Consider the following 16,361-nt stretch of genomic DNA (forward strand, 5'->3'; position numbering starts at 1 on the left):
ACATGCCTTTCAAATTGTGTTTGGTTTCCAGGTACCAACATAATGTCTCAGGTTTGTCAAATATGAGCTGGCTGATTCAAAGTGACATGAAATGTTTCTTTTGTGGCTTCATTTTAATAAAACTTTTATTCTCCCCAAGCAGCCATGAGACTTGTTATTTTAATCGGGGGGGGGGGGGGGGGGGGGGGGGGAGAGAGAGAGAGAGAGAGAGAGAGAGAGAGAGAGAGAGAGTGTGTCTAATTACAAGCTAGGGTGGTATTAAAAAATATACAGGATGCACATAATTTTCAAAATTCTATAGTAAGAGAATCACTGCTTAGGATGACATCACATTTGAACAGCATGTTATTGACACGGAGGGAAATGTCATGGAAGAAAAATTAACAAAAATTTGACCATTAGATGGTGCTGTTAGTGTCAGAATATGGACTCAAACAGACGTGCAATGTGTAGCTTTTTCTCAGTTTGCATCTGAGACACCCAATGTGGCTGTATCCGTGAAGGATTGCCCAGTGCTGGTAAAGCTCTTTTAAAACAATGGTGACTGTTAACAGGATTCCAAACATGCAAGGTTATGAAGAAGGGGATTGGTCTGATGCCTGTGAAGGACCTGGAGAAAGTGATCACAAAATGAAGAAAGACAGATTCTTTTGAAGTGCAATGTGGCAGAGGAAGGAAAACCGTTGAACCAGCACTTGTCAAAGATGAGGCCACAGCATTGCAGGAGGAGTCGAGAGGTTGTGTGCAAACATGCAGTGTATGGGGAATTGCCTGAGCATTGGCTGCGAGCGTGATGCATAAAATCCTACAAAACATCCTGCATTGCTTTTCATACAAAATCACCCATGTTCATAAGCTCATGAATTCATACTGACCTGCCAGCAAGGCAAGTGCTCAGTCTGGAATTTCTTGCTCGCAGGAACTGGGCTATGAATGGCTATGGAACATTTTATGGACAGGCAAAGCCCATTTCCATCTCAGAGGACATACAAATATGCAGAATTGCAGAATATAGGCAACGGAAAATCCGCATGCACATCAACCGGTACCAGTTCATTCTGCAAAGGCAGCTGTATGGTGTGGGTTGATGGCATCATTTATCATAGGACTTTTTTTTTTCCAGGGGAAGAGTCCTACGGGCTCTGTTACCTGTACTGTCACTGGTGAACATAGTGAGATTTCTTCTGTGTACCAACGTCATTCCAGCCCTTCAGCAGTGTGGATGTGTGTTACCATTTTTGTGCAAGATGGTGCTCCTCCCCACATTGCACAGCCAGTGAAGCAGTTGCTGCAGAGGCATTTCGAAAATGTTAGAATTATCAGCTGTCGCTTCCCTACAACCTGGCCATTTGGGGCACCTGATCTTAATCCGTGTGACTTCTGGCTGTGGCATTTTCTAAAAGATGATGTGTTCAGTGCTCCAGTTACAAGCGTAGCTGAATTGAAGGCGTGCATTGTACAGCACACTCTGAATGTGATCCCTGAGACACTCCGATCTGTTGTGAAAAATGCTGTTTCTCGATTTCAACTTGCGACAGGAAACAGTGAGCAGCAAAGTGAACATGTCTTGCTCTATTCTCATGACAATTAGAAACTGATGTCATTTTGCTTTTTATGCAGTTTTTGTCTCAAGCCAATTAAAAACTGGTGTCATTTTGCCTTTTACACACTTATTTGCCCCAGGGCAATTAAAAACCTACTTTTCCTACCCAACGTGGTATGGTCTTGAAATTGTGGATGGGCTTACCTAACTAACAGTGCCACAACTGTTGGCTGTCAAACTTGTACAGTCATGCACATTGAACAGTATGTGTGGCTTAATGTGCTACTCAAAACCATAGTCACCGCATTGTGATTCATCTGTCATTTGTAGTCAATCCCATTTACATTTAGATTCTTACAATGTCTGTTAAATTTTTTTTGTTCCATGAAGTTTCCCTCTGTCAATAATATGCTGTTCAAATTTGACATCATTCTGAGCATTGGTTCTCTTTCTATACTGTTTTGAAATTGGAACTTTAATTATGGGCATCACATACTTGTCTTTTTGAGTCAATAAAGCTGTATAGTTTCCAACTTTCAGAATTAGTGGTCATGTGTGGGGTGGGTGTGTGTGTGTGTGTGTGTGTGTGTGTGTGTGTGTGTGTGTGTGTGTGTGTGTGTGTGTGTGTGTGTGTGTTTTTTTCCCCCCCCCCCTGACAGTTGCCATGGATTATTACTTTTGTGTGTGGTATCTGTTGTATTGACTTCCAAAATCATCTGTTTACATTTGATATTTCAACTCCATCACTGTTCAATAAATGAATTCAATCTTTGTTTCAGGGATGCTTCATTCGGGATAGCAGTGTATAATATCAGCCTTATTGAGTGCTTGTGGGCAGTGTACAAAGCTTTTAGCATGGGATTTTTCAATTTCGAAGATTTTAATGTGGATGAATATGAGTACTATGAGGTTAGTAGCAAACATCTGAAATATTTATTTGTAACTAAGTATGGGAATGGCTTAATTTGTGTGTGTTTTTTCATTACATGTTGTGTGCCTGTTTGTATATTTACAAGCCGGTATTTAGTTATTAACTTCAACTGATGGTGATATAGGGCAATTTAACAGTCTCTGCCATAAGAGATGAACTGCACATAAATGACTATTGACTTCAGGTTTCTACTGGTGCATTATCAGCATGTGAACTGGACAGATTGAGCCCAAGCTGCAAGAGTCAGAAGAACTTAGGTGTGGGCTGAGACAGCTTTGAGTATAGCTTTGCCAATGCTTATCACTCTTTGCACTTCTCCTAAAACTATTGTGGCTGTTACAGGCTAGTTTACCGTAGATGGGATGTGAATGCTCTTCTGGCATGTGTAACGTCCCTGGAAGTTTTTATTTTGTTCTCGGTGTGATGATATTTGTTGCAGCGGATTGAGAATAAATCAGCCAGTTGCTTCAGGCCATGGAGCATGCTCATGTACCTCCATGCCTGCATCTTACTACACAAGTTCGTTTAACAAAGCAATAAGGTAGGCCTTACAAACAAAACGTTCAATTTAGAAACAGTAAGTACCAGAACTTTAGGATTAAATGTTGGTGAAAAGTTGAGTGTAAATACTTCTGGATCAAAGGAGACCGACCACCCACTGAAACGCAGAAACATTGAGTTGTCGATAGGCACACATGTAAGAAAGAAAACTTGCTACCTTTCAGAGTTAGCCTTCGATGAGGTATAGTAAAACTGTCTCTCTCTCTCTCTCTCTCTCTCTCTCACACACACACACACACACACACACACACACACACACACACACACACACACGCACGCACGCCTGTGCCTACGGTTCCGGTTGGATTAACAGTGCCAATGCTGTATTTCGGCAGGGGGACTTGTTGTGGTCGGGGTAGTGTCGGGTGGGATGGATGGGTAGCACGAGAGGGTTCAAATGGCTCTGAGCACTATGCGACTTAACTTCTGAGGTCATCAGTCGCCTAGAACTTAGAACTAATTAAACCTAACTAACCTAAGGACATCACACACATCCATGCCCGAGGCAGGATTCGAACCTGCGACCGTAGCGGTCGCTCGGCTCCAGACTGTAGCGCCTAGAACCGCACGGCCACTCCGGCCGGCAGCACGAGAGGGAGGCAGGGAGGGAGACTGGGGTTGGGTGACTAGGAGCTCAGAGGTAGGCGTCAGTTTCTTGGCTGGAAATGGGGGATGGAGTGGTGACAGCTATATGGGCTAGGTATGTAATGCCTGATTGTTGGTGCCAGTTGGGACTGGTGCACACTGAAGGTGATGTGGGGCTGTGATTTGGGAGGGGGGTGACATGATGGAAGAAGGGGAACTGTGGGTTTGAGGGTGTGGGACAGTGGGTTAGTAAGGCTAACTCCCGTCTGCTTGGTTTGGAGAAGATGGTGATGGAGGGAAGGACCCAGATGGCTCAGATTGTGAAGCAGCCATTGAAATTGAGCATGTGGTGTTCAGCTGCATGTTGAGCCACCAGGTGGTCAATTTTATTCTTGGCAACAGTTTGACAGTGGTCTTTCATCCTAGTGCATAACTGGTTGGTAGTCCAAAAGACGTAAAAACCTGCAGCAGAATTGGTATAGGATGTGGATGCTTTCGCATGGAGCCTGGCCTCTGATGGGGTAGGATAAGCCTTTGATAGGACTGGAGTAGGAGGTGCTGCAGGGGTGGATTGGGAAGATCTCACCCATGATCTGCCACAGGACATGATCCCTGTGGCTGTGGATTGAGAGTCGGAGTAGCAGAAGGATGAAATCGGTTTTTTTGTAGGTTGGTTGGGTGATGGAACACCCGTGGAGCAGGTGGGGAAGATCTTGGATAAGATGTATCTCATTTCAGGGCAGGATGAGAGATAATCAAAGCCCAGGCAAACAGTATGTTTTAGTTGTTCCAATCCAGGGTGATATTGGGTGACGAGAGGGGTACTGCTGTGTAGCTGATTCTTGAGGATGTTGGGAGAATTGGGGGTGTGAGGATATAGCACAGGGGATCTGTTTGTGAATTAGGTTTAGGGGGTATAGCTTGTCTGTGAAGACCTTTGTGAGGCATTCAGCATACTGTGCAGTGGAGTGCTTTTTTATGCAGATATGTCATCCAAGGGTGGCTAGACTGAATGGGAGGGATTTTCTGGTGTGGAAACGATAGCAGCTGTCGGAATGCTGGTACTGTTGATGGGAGTTATCCACACAACACATCCTCTGCTCCAGTAGTCATCTTGGTCTGAATCTCAGGTAACCCACTGTCCTCACTCTCTCGTACATTACATGCTTGTCGCATATAACTGCCACTCCCCACCCGCTCCAGTATTCCGCTGGGAAACTGACTATCTTCTTTCGAGCCATTAGCAGCCCCTCTTCCTGCTTCCCTCTCCCACTGTGTGTGTGTGTGTGTGTGTGTGTGTGTGTGTTACTTTACCTCTTCAAAGGATTAATCTGAAAGCTAGCATGCTTTCTTTCTTTTGTGTACCTATGAACAACTCAGCTCTACAGCAGGTAGAAGGAGCGTGTCGTCGGAGACACTGGCAGTTGTGGGCTATTTTCTCACAATGATCCAATCATCATCTTCACAGTTTGCGTCTGCGTCTACTAAATGTAAACAGAATGAGGCTAATGATTCAAAGCTGCACCATGGTTCCTCATGGTTTCACGTACTGAAGACTATCAGTCCTTGGCTACAGTAAAGCCGTTTATTATTCAGAAAGGTGTTGATGCAGTTGCCAGCCCTGTGAATTCCTGCTCTTGTTTATGCAATGACAATTTGCTTTTGGAGACTACTTTTGATTCTCAAGTGCAACAACTACTTGCAGCTTCACTCCTCCATGACTACCCTGTTGTTGAGGCCCATCGAATGCTGAATTCTTTGTGTGGTTTTATTTACACTAGGCTGCTCCATGGTCTGACCGAGGCAGAAATCCAAACTTACCTCTCTGATCAGGGCATCATTGCAGTCCATGGGGTGATGAAAAATGTAGATGCATACTTAGTGCTCACACATACCCTTTTTCTTACGTTTTGATAGAGTAGTGCTTCTATCAAAGATCAAAGTAGACTATAAAGTTATCACAGTTTGACCGCACATTCTGAACCAGTGTCATCTTTACAACCACACTCAAATGTGTAACCTTTGGTAGGGATGCTCGCAAGGGCGATTGTCCGCCTCCTTCACCCCGCTGTATCAATTGCAGTAGTGACCTCGCAGTCTCCTCCCAAGATTGCTCTGTGTATCTCGATGAGCAGGCCGTCCAGGAGATCTGGGTAAAAGAAAAAGTGCCTTACCATGTAGCTCACAACTTGTTGGGTAGTCGGAAACCCTGTGTTTTACCATCCGGCACTTAACAGTACTGTTTTTGCTACATCTAGTGCTGGAAAGAACTGGCCACGCAGACATGCAACCTGAAATTCAGCACTACGGTTGTAAAATCACCCACTGTCACAGTAGCATCCTTGTCTCCTCCTCCTCGTCCTCCTCCTCCTCCAGCTCTGCAACAAGGCACCAGACTTTCACCTCATGGGGCGAAGTCACCTGTTACATAAACGGCAGGCCGAAAAGGACAGAAGGAATACTCCCGCAAAGACTTTTTACGATCCTCCAGCCAACAAATGTTGAATCGTCATATGCCAACTGCAAAGGCTCCAAGAAATCAAATAAAGGCAAACAGTCTTCTCCTTTGCTGACTTGGAGCTCCTCTTTAATGGTGTCACCGTGTGATACCTTCCCTGGCCGACCCCTGTGTCAGTGGTGCACTCCACCAACTGTTTTTTGGCAAGTGATGTCACTTTGGCATTACCACTGGTCTTCCCTTCGTGGGAGCAAGCTCCAGGGAATAGAACCTCTCCCAGCAGCTTGGCTGACCACCTCTCGGCATCCTGCTGCAAGGAGCTCACTTTAGCTAGGTTGTGTATTGGGCACTGTCTTTTGGCCATTGCCGTCTGTCAAATGGTAATCCCCCACCACTTTATGCTCATTGTCCTCAATCTTTGACGGTTTGCCATATCTGACGGTTTGCCATTTCCTGATGGAATGACATTTTTTTAGCCACTTACATTGTCATTTATGTTTGCTATCTGGGTTATCAGCTGTTTTAGCAAACGATGCGTGGTCTGTTGACCCCATTTTACTTTTTATCTGCCATAACAGTGTGACAAAGGACATTTAATCTTTAGTTCAGGACCTCCATTGTCTCTGTGGCATACTTTATGGACATTTCTCCAAGTCCCTGTTTTTAGCTGTCGTTCCTTCTGCTGATTAAGCTTAACGTGTAGTCACATTTAACCCCTTTTTCATCTTCGTGTTCTGTGATTCTGACATGGGCGCGTATGATCTTAGTTGTGTTTGCACCCTAAAATAAAATGAACAAACCATCTTGACTGACATGATTTGCCTTATTACTTTTATGCTGATATAGTTTGGAGTCAGGTTTTCATAGAGACACATTTTGTTAAATTCTATTGCGAGGATGGTAGAACATAAAACACCAGATGCCATTAAGTATCTTGACTTAAAAATCTCCAATAATAATCAAAAGCAGAAATTTCAGCTTAATAACTAACCATCCCACTGTGAGGGAAAAAATCACTCTTGAACATATTATGTTAGTTGCAAATCTGTATCTACCATAAGCCAACAATTCCAGAAAATATTAACATGAGAATAGAAACAAGTCAGCAACTGACTTTAGAATTTTTAATTTAATGTAATGTAACTGAAAGTCTCTGTAACTATTATAACGTTATCTTTCAGCATTCCTGTTAACATTGCTTTAGATCAAAGTAGTTGCCCACACATCAATTGCATTATACGCACACAAAACCGAATAATTGACTGTGAGTGAAGTATGCCATATCTTTGAGTGAAGATCTTTGGCTGAGGAGTCGGTCACCTTTCTCACCTTCGACTGCATTCCTCGTCTTCGGCCACATTTTGCACCTTCATCCGCATTCTGCACCTTTGGCCACCTTTTTAAACATTTTTGTCACCTTTTTAAACATTTTTGTCACCTTTTTAAACATTTTTGTCACCTTTTTAAACATTTTTGTCACCTTTTTAAACATTTTTGTCACCTTTTTAAACATTTTTGTCACCTTTTTAAACATTTTTTTCACCTTTTTAAACATTTTTTCACCTTTTTAAACATTTTGGTCACCTTTTTAAACATTTTTGTCACCTTTTAGGAAGAAAATAAGTTATTTTCTTTTGTTTCCAAGTTTCTATATTCTTCTACATTCATTTAACTATTTGAAATATTCCAGTGATGAAATTAATAAAATATAACCTGAGGGGCTTCTGAAAATTAAGAAAGATTATTTCTTTTTGATTTTTTGAGTGGTTTTTATGTTTCACGGGACTGTTAGTAGTGTCAAATATTCCTCTTTTAAAACTGCTTCTATTTTGCTCCAGTACCTAATTTTGCTGGATAGTAACAAAATTGTTGCGGTTGTGATATTGTGTTCAATTTTGAAAATAAACGTTTCAAGAGGGGAAAATGCAAATTCCATGGTAACTATCTTGAAAAGACCATTTGAAAAGTAAAATCACTGCATAGGGAAAAAGTTAGTTTTACATGGGGGTTCTTGCTCTGTTAATTTTAAGACAAAAGGCTTTTAGACAATTTTAACCACTCACTTTCAACAAAATGTAAGGGCAAATTTGAAACTAAATGTGGAGCACATAATTTACATTTACAACTTTAAGATCAGACACTATCTTCGAGTTTGGTACGTGCATCAACAATACAGATGTTATGTACCAAGGATAGTTCCATTACTGCTGATTTGATTTAGACAGTGAAATCAGTGATTTCCAATTACTCTGTGGATTTGTCAAACAATATTTGTAATGTTTTTTAGATGATGTTCCCTGGTAGTGTTTCCAAACATTTTTCACTTTTGGCTAATAAAATGTGATACCTAGTAACTGATGGACAGGCACAACATTTCCAAGGACATAAGATAAAAGAAGCATGTTCATCATATTACACATTGAGTTTTGATGAAACTACCAATCTTGAACATAAATAAGATTGACAAACAACCATTATATTTTGGCTAGATAGTTTTGCATAACAGAGCATCACCTAAGAACTTTCTTTACTGCCAAATCAGATGGGGACACATTCAATCAGAAATTACGTGAAGCACTATCTGAAGCCTACTTGTCTTTTGCTGGGATCAGACAGACCTATCCCCTGTAAAAGAGTGTTTGGGGTTTTGTATAGTGATGTCCAGGAGACCTGAGGCAGACAACTTACAAACACTGAAACTTATAACAATCATACAATTTATAATGGCTAGAGATTTACAACTACTGCAGTCCTCTGTAGGCTATGATAAGTAAGCATAGACTACTGTAGTGTTCCTAGTAGCCTTGGTCAGTTTAGATTGTAATGGCGTTACGTGCACATTAGATAAAGTGCATACTTATCAGACATTATCTCATTTCAACCCATTTGTTTGTGTTTGCGCCCAGGGTCTTGTTAGACTTCCCTAGAAACCAGAAGTGGTGAACTGCATATAAACTGAGTGAAGATCTATTAAGGGCCACATAACTTACTGAATATTTTTATTCTAGGTAGTTATCCTCTTGCCTCTCATTTTAAAAGTAAACAGAATTTGTAGCAAAATTGAAACTGTCAATGTTTAGTTCAGGTTTTATTAGAAAATTGGTGATTCGTAACCTGAAACAAAGGAATTTTTAGTGTTTTTTTTTTTTTTTTTAAGTACAAAGTCATAATATAGTGTTAGAAAATGCAATTTCCTCAAAACCCACGAGTAAAACACCACTTCACTGCTTCGTTGAGCTTATATAAAACATGTAGAAGTTATTGCTGGACAACTTATGCATTTATCAGTTATAACAGGAAACTCTCATTCTGTTGAGTACAAAATAACAACAGTAATTATGCTTGCATGAAAAGTAATTGCTTTGGTTAAATAAAAGTCCACAGTTTATGCGAGCAGCTAATTTTTATGACTTATAAAATGTGATTTACATTTTGTAAGAATATGAAATACACAATGGACAGACACACAACAATGTGTGGTTCTAATTATGTCCAAAACAAACAAATAGACAAAAAACAAAGAGAAGTCGTCAGCTCCCAGCTTCTCTCACGAATTCATTTATGTTTCTTTCCTTACCAATCCTACTGGTAATCCTAACATTTACTATGTCATTATGTACTGTACCAAAACTGTCAAATCCTGGGATTGGTAGAGCTCAATTCTAATAATGGTGTGGTTCAGTGAAGAAGCATCCAAATTTCTTGTCAATATTTACCATTATTTTGATGCTTGGCCTATTTACTGAGAAGAATTTGGCGGACTTCATACTAAGTTTAACATTCCACATCACAAGTTCTTTAGCCATATGACCACAAGGTGGCTTGATTTAGAACCTTCGGCCAATAGGATTTTGGAACAGTGGGATTACATTCAGTAATACTTTTCTAAGCATTTACCTCATTATGCAATTTTTCAGTCCAGATCATACAATGTAATTGTGAAAGCTTTAAAAAAATCTTCAATGAAAGAAAACTTAGTTCACAATTTCATCTGCAGAACTATTCAATAAGTTCACACAACATTTTCAAAGACAGACATGTGTGATTGACAAATTGCATATAGAAACAGAAAATATACTTCAAACCTTTTTGGCTTGTTTTTTGAAGATTTATTCTTTGAGAAAAATTCAGACTATTTCTGAAGTTCTTCATAATGAACCTTTACATTGGGTAATCTTCTTTCTCACTAAGAACCTACCATGCGATGCGGCACAGAGGTTAGCATACCGGACTGACATTCATGTGGACAGCAGTTCAGATCAGCGTATGGCCCTCCAGGTTTAGGTTTTCCATTACTTCCCTAAATCACTCCAGGCAAATATTGAGACGGGTTCTTTGGAAGTGTACAGCTGATTTCCTTCCTCATCCTTGAAACAATCTGAGCTTGTGCTTCATCCCTGGTGACCTCGATGTCGATGGGACATGAAACCCCTAATCTTCCTTCCATTGTTGTTGAACAACTAGTAGTTAGTGGACAAATAACCAAAGAGCTTAGTAAACTGTAAGACTATGAGATGTTGTGGTTTCTAAAGAATGCCCAAAAGCATTACATTTCAGCTTGGATGTAATGGAAAAGACTTGCTTATCGAGTGCACCACTGAAAGGTTTTGGTTTTTAGACTTTTTTTGAAAAAAGAGCAGAAGCTGTAGTGACATGCTAAAGGCTGCAAAAATGGTGCTGTTCAATATGTCAGGAATATTTATTAGATGAGCAGAAGCTTCTACAGTTTGCAAAGGATGACCTAGCTTTCGATGAAGGTATTGACAATTACTGGCGAAGCAACAGATCTCAAAAAGATACTCATCATCAGTAGAGCTAAAGTATCCAAATGTTCCAAAGCTTGTTAAGTCTTCTCTTGTATTGCCCCATGGAAATGTGGACGTAGAGGAAGATATTCCATTTCGAAACACACATTAGAACAACACAAGGCAACAATGACTAAAAGATTTTCAAACAGTGAACTTTTCCTCCAATATTGAAGTATAGAACATCATTGTATTAACACGATTCACGCTGTCCGTCGCACTTCACATAGTGTAGACCAGGAACTCTGGACACGGCCCATGCTGCCTGAGTTGTTGTTCTGTCGGCAGAGGGCGTGGCCGAATTCTCGCATGCCCTCTGGTGGACGGGACTTTACTTGCGGCAACTACTGTCCATGACGCGCCGTGCCGATGTGCGCCTCCCGCGATCTTTCTGGTGGCTACTGCAATCATTAGTTGTAAAAATGTGATGTAGATTTTGTTTGAGAATTACAGTTACCAATACATCTGCATATATCACTGAATTTGTATGAAGGGGAAAAAATGTCCATACTCCACCCAGAATCATATTAGAAAAATTTATATTGGTCTTAACTGCCCTTTTTTGGTATGGCATTATCAAAAATGAAAACAATTCATTTGTACCATATCTGTTTGTTGAAATAATTTATAACCTTTTTAAAATGATTTATTACCTCATAATTATCTTTTTTCAAATATTTTGTAACCTTTTGTACATTCTTAAAGTGTCACTATGGCTTCTCACCCTGAGATCTTTGTATAGAACACGCTGTATGCTGGCAGATATATTGTGACAGTCAGTACATATTTATGTTCATAGTGAAAAGTGATTTATCTGTGGCCAGTTGTCAATCACAGTGGAGGCTGCCTGGTGGATGCCAATTATGAAGTTGCCCTTATTGTCGCAGGAAGTAACAGAATTCATTTTTTGATACAACTTGCTGTAAAAACATTAATTGAGGTAATACATTAAAGTCCTTTTATCTATCTACTTTTAACAGAGCCAGTACCCAGCATTGCACTATTGAAATAAACATAAAACATCAGAAAATGAGCCTGAAAAGGTTTAAAGACTAGTTAATGGAATAACTGAATATTCAAAAAAGTGACTGGTAGGAGTTTTGTGTATTTATATTCAATAGGCATTTCTAAAATATCTGTAATGGATAAACTTAATAGCAGATGATAGTTTAAAGAAAACAATTGGAGCAGCTGTATAGAAAATTCTGAGCTGAATAGCACTATTTGAAAAAAAAAAAAGCAGTCAAGGCTTTCCTTGCGTATTTGTATAGTAGAAGTGATTAATTAGAAACATTAGCTGTAGAAATCCATTGGAGCTATGGACAAAGAAAGGCACTAGAAGATGATGTCGGAAATTACTAAACCAGGAGGAAAAGTTTTATAAAGAAATTCACAAAAGTATTTACAAAATATGTACAAGGAAAGGAAATTCACTCAGAACTGGAACGATGCTGTCATTTTTCACAGTAAAGGAGAAAATGAAGACATAAAACACTGTAAACCAATGAGTGTTCGCTCTGTAATGTAAAAGATACAAAAATTATCACCAACTTTGTAGAAAAATATTTTATCAGGAAATGTGGTGGTGGTAAGGTTTTGGGGGCACACAGCAGCAAGGTCTTTAGTGCATGTTACCAGGTAAAAGAGCGATTTTGATTTGGAAGTGGATATAGCACACTGAACAACTTACATGTTGTGAATGAAAAAACTGCAACTGTTCAGTGAGTGTGAATTACCACTTGGCCAGGGTTTCATGTATTTTGAGAAAGCATTGGCTGGGTTTTAACAAAATCTATGCTAATAGGCCATGGGAAACAAGGCACCAAAATCAAAACACATTTATGTTCACATCACATTGAAGGGTGGCCCAAGTTTTGAATTGTTCTGTATAATTACTTCTACCAATGGCTTCCACTCAGTGAGATTTAGTCTTGTTTTGGACTCCTTACCTTGAGTAACATTGGAATCACTCTCTGTACCTCTGTGGGGCATATTCTGATGTAATGCGAAATATACTGGAAAATACACATCAATATTGCAGCTTTCATAAGACTTTTTAATGATAGTCAGAAATTTAGACTGGGAACGGGAGCCAGGAAAGTAGATTCCATATCACCACAACAATTCTCCGCAGTCATAAAGGAAGTTTTTAGGCCCTTCAGCTGAGAAACAAAAAATGTATGTATGTTAATTGATCTTATCTAAACAACCTTTGTTTTGAAAGTTCCTGGTGGGTCAAACCCGTATGTCAGATTGGGACTTGAACCTGGACCTTTGCCTTCCATAAGCAATTAATTGACTGACTAAGCTATCCAAGCATGATTCATAACCTGTTCTAACAGCTTTACCTCCACCATTACCTATCTCTTGTTCCCCAAACTTTGCATAAGTTCTCCAGCATACTTTGCAGCACTAGTACTTCTGGAAGATAGGATCGTCTTGGCAGATACTCCATCAAAGAGTGAAAATTCATTCTGAAAACCTTTGTTTTGGGAAAATTTTTGTATTGTTTGCCTCTGGTGCAGCTGAAGAAGTAGTTAAGAGAGCAAGTTTGAAAGTAGGCCTGAAAATTATTTCCTTGGTCAATGTTTTATGGTGCACCAGGCTGATTTCATACCAGAGGAGAGGACCACCACTTTAAATTTCCAAACAAACTTCATGTGTGCTGTGGTCAGTGCACATCCAAGTTGTGAGTGTAATATAGTATGTCATAAATGGTTTATACAGGTGTGCACCTAATCAAAGTATTCACCACGTAGAAATGCCTAAAAATAATGAAGTCACAGAAGAAAGTGATCAGTCTTTTATTTAGTGCAGTTTTTAGAGGACAGCTGGATGTGAAGGTCAAGAAATAAATGGAAGAATAAAAACTTTTAAGTGCTTTATTAAAGTAAACCATTCTTAAAACTAATCGTCTTTCATGTCTGAAACAGAAAATTTATAATTAGTGTTGGGGGGAGGGGAATTACGGGGAGAAAGTAGGCAAAAAAGTACATAGCTCAGAGAATAATGGTAGTGGAAAATGTAATTATGGCTGTAATGTAAATAAAATGGAAATGAGCAGGACACAAAGCCAGATGAATGGATAATGGTTGGACCAGTGCAGTGCTTTGTTAGATTCAAAGAAATGTAGGTTTTCAGGAGGACTCGAACCTCCAGCGGATGAGGCCGTGCAATCCAATTCATTTGTGAATGTCACATGCCTCGTAATGTTTGTCCCTATTAACTTTTGCAATTTTCTGTGTCTCTCTTTTTTTTTTTTTTCTTGCACTGACTGATTCCTTTTTGCATTACTCTTTGTTTTTCTTTATATTTTCAAAAACAATGAGTTGTGTGTGCTTATTATTAAAAAAAAGTATTAAATGCTTTCTTCATCTCTGTATTTGGTTGAGACAATTTGATTTTTCAACATTTTTCTAAATCATTCCAGGTGAATTCTGTGATAAAATGAAGCCCAAGAAAAAAAGGGTAAGATCTTGTGACATAGAGCAGAAGTAGTGTATATCACGTACACAAGTATGTGTCTTTATTTCAGTACAGGGACAAATTTTAGAAGACTCCCTGTAAAATACTAAACATGAAATGTACTTGTTGCTATTTCCTTTCAACTTATTTTCCTGTTTTTTTTTTTTTTTTTTTTAATTTATTTTCTTTTTCTTTTCCAGCGTGTTGAAAATGGTGATTTGAACTGGATTGTGCCTCAAAAATTTATCGCTTTCTGTGGTCCTCATGCAAAAACAAAAATAGAAAACGGTATGTGTATTTCAAAGATTTTTACCTAGTACAATGAAGGAGTATATTTCCATAAAATACTACCTGTCTAGACCATTGTGGTAATCTTGCTACCTCACATATCTCATATTTCACTCTGTGCTTATATAGGCAAGGATACACACGCTGTCTTCATAGCGTTTCTTATAATTTCGCAGAAAAATGCTGAAAAGGTGAAGTGTACATGCCATATAACCTTTCATGTATACAAAATTTCAGAATTTGACATAAAACAAATGTTCATTAAGCAACTTACCCCATCAAAATACTACTGGTTCTCTAATGGTACGTACACCATTTGCATGAATAGTATGTTAGTAGTAGTGGAAATAGTAGGAAAAAAATAAATGTCCTGTGTGCAACCCTGCACGTCCTATCATATTCTACCTTATCAGACATAAGGCCAGTGGTGGGAACAGTCATACCAATTCTAACTTTGTTGCAACCACTGTGTAGCTTTTGATAAGTACATGACCACTAATCAATTGTCTGCTGATATGAATGTCTACGGGGAAACTTCCTGGAAGAGGAGGGGGGGTGGGGGTAGGAAGTGTTGAGACCAACCTCACAGTTGCAGAGCATTGCCAATGCTTTATAAAGCTTTGGACAGTCTCCACTGACCATTTTGGGTGTGGATGTTGGATGTTTTGTGTTGCAGTGAGCAGATACCGTAATTTAACTACCTGGATCAGAAAGTTGGTAGAACCTGAAAAGAAACCGTCAATCTCCATTCAGCTGCGCAGGAATGACATAATTGAGTATTTTGACTACCTACTCAGTTGTATTAAATTTTTTTAGTTATGGTGGTCTCTGTCTGAGTGAATGACTGTTTCTTCGGTGTTTCATGGGATATCGGTTGAACCAATAGTACCACTAGTTGAGTAGACTGACAAGAAGCACCAGCACTCGACCTAATTTCGTAAAGGATCCAGTATGATAGTAGGATCCCTCAAATCAAACAACTACGTAACAATAGCCTTCTCATACACAATACCATGGAACCCAGAAAATAAAAATAGTATTAGAAACAGATATAAAATGCCTGAAGAAGAAGAAGAAGAAGAAGCCTGTAGGGCTGAGGAAATGAAATAAAACTTAAAGGGCTGAGAGGGTATGTAATGTTATTTCAGTGATTACAAAATTGAGCCAAATTTACAAAAGAGCATGTCAGTATGAGCCCATTTATAAGTATGATGTCGCACCCCCTCTGATCTGGTTGCATGCATTGATTTGGTTAGAAAGTGTGGCATAAAGCTTTTGTATTCTCTCCTGAAGTAAACTGATCCATGAATTCTGCAACTGGTCTTGGTATCTTGGATACTGGAACTGGGACAGAGTTGACATCCAAGCTGGACTTGCATGTTCTATCGGGGACAGATCTGTGTAGCTTTGTGGCCATGGCAGAACCTCAGCATCGTGCAGATGGTTATAGAGACACATGCCCTGTGTGGATGGGTGTTGTCCTGTTGAAAAATGGCACCACAGGTAACACAGGAGGACGTAGGATGTCCATATCACCTACTAGTCGTGATCTGAAGTCATATCTAATTACCATTACACCAGGAATAACACTACTGTACCTCTCCAGAAAATTGCAAGAATAGGACCTCTCCACAGGTCGCCACTAGACTTGCTGAAAGAGGTCATCCAATTTAGCACAAAACCACAGTTCATTGCTGAAGAAAATACGATACAATTCATCAGCAG

General features: G+C 39.6%; 1 protein-coding gene across 3 annotated transcripts in view; it reads left to right on the top strand.

The window, feature by feature from the left end:
• LOC124554779 (dual specificity protein phosphatase CDC14AB-like) overlaps nt 1-16,361 on the top strand; it is a 229,204-nt gene that overhangs the window by 108,534 nt on the left and 104,309 nt on the right. For all 3 annotated transcript variants that reach the window (XM_047128425.1, XM_047128427.1, XM_047128426.1), the window contains exons 7-8: nt 2,323-2,452; nt 14,549-14,636. In XM_047128425.1, coding sequence (XP_046984381.1) covers nt 2,323-2,452; nt 14,549-14,636 — 218 coding nt within the window. The remainder of the gene's footprint in view (nt 1-2,322; nt 2,453-14,548; nt 14,637-16,361) is intronic.

The sequence above is a fragment of the Schistocerca americana genome, chromosome X (assembly GCF_021461395.2).
Source record: "Schistocerca americana isolate TAMUIC-IGC-003095 chromosome X, iqSchAmer2.1, whole genome shotgun sequence".
Taxonomy (NCBI): domain Eukaryota; kingdom Metazoa; phylum Arthropoda; class Insecta; order Orthoptera; family Acrididae; genus Schistocerca; species Schistocerca americana.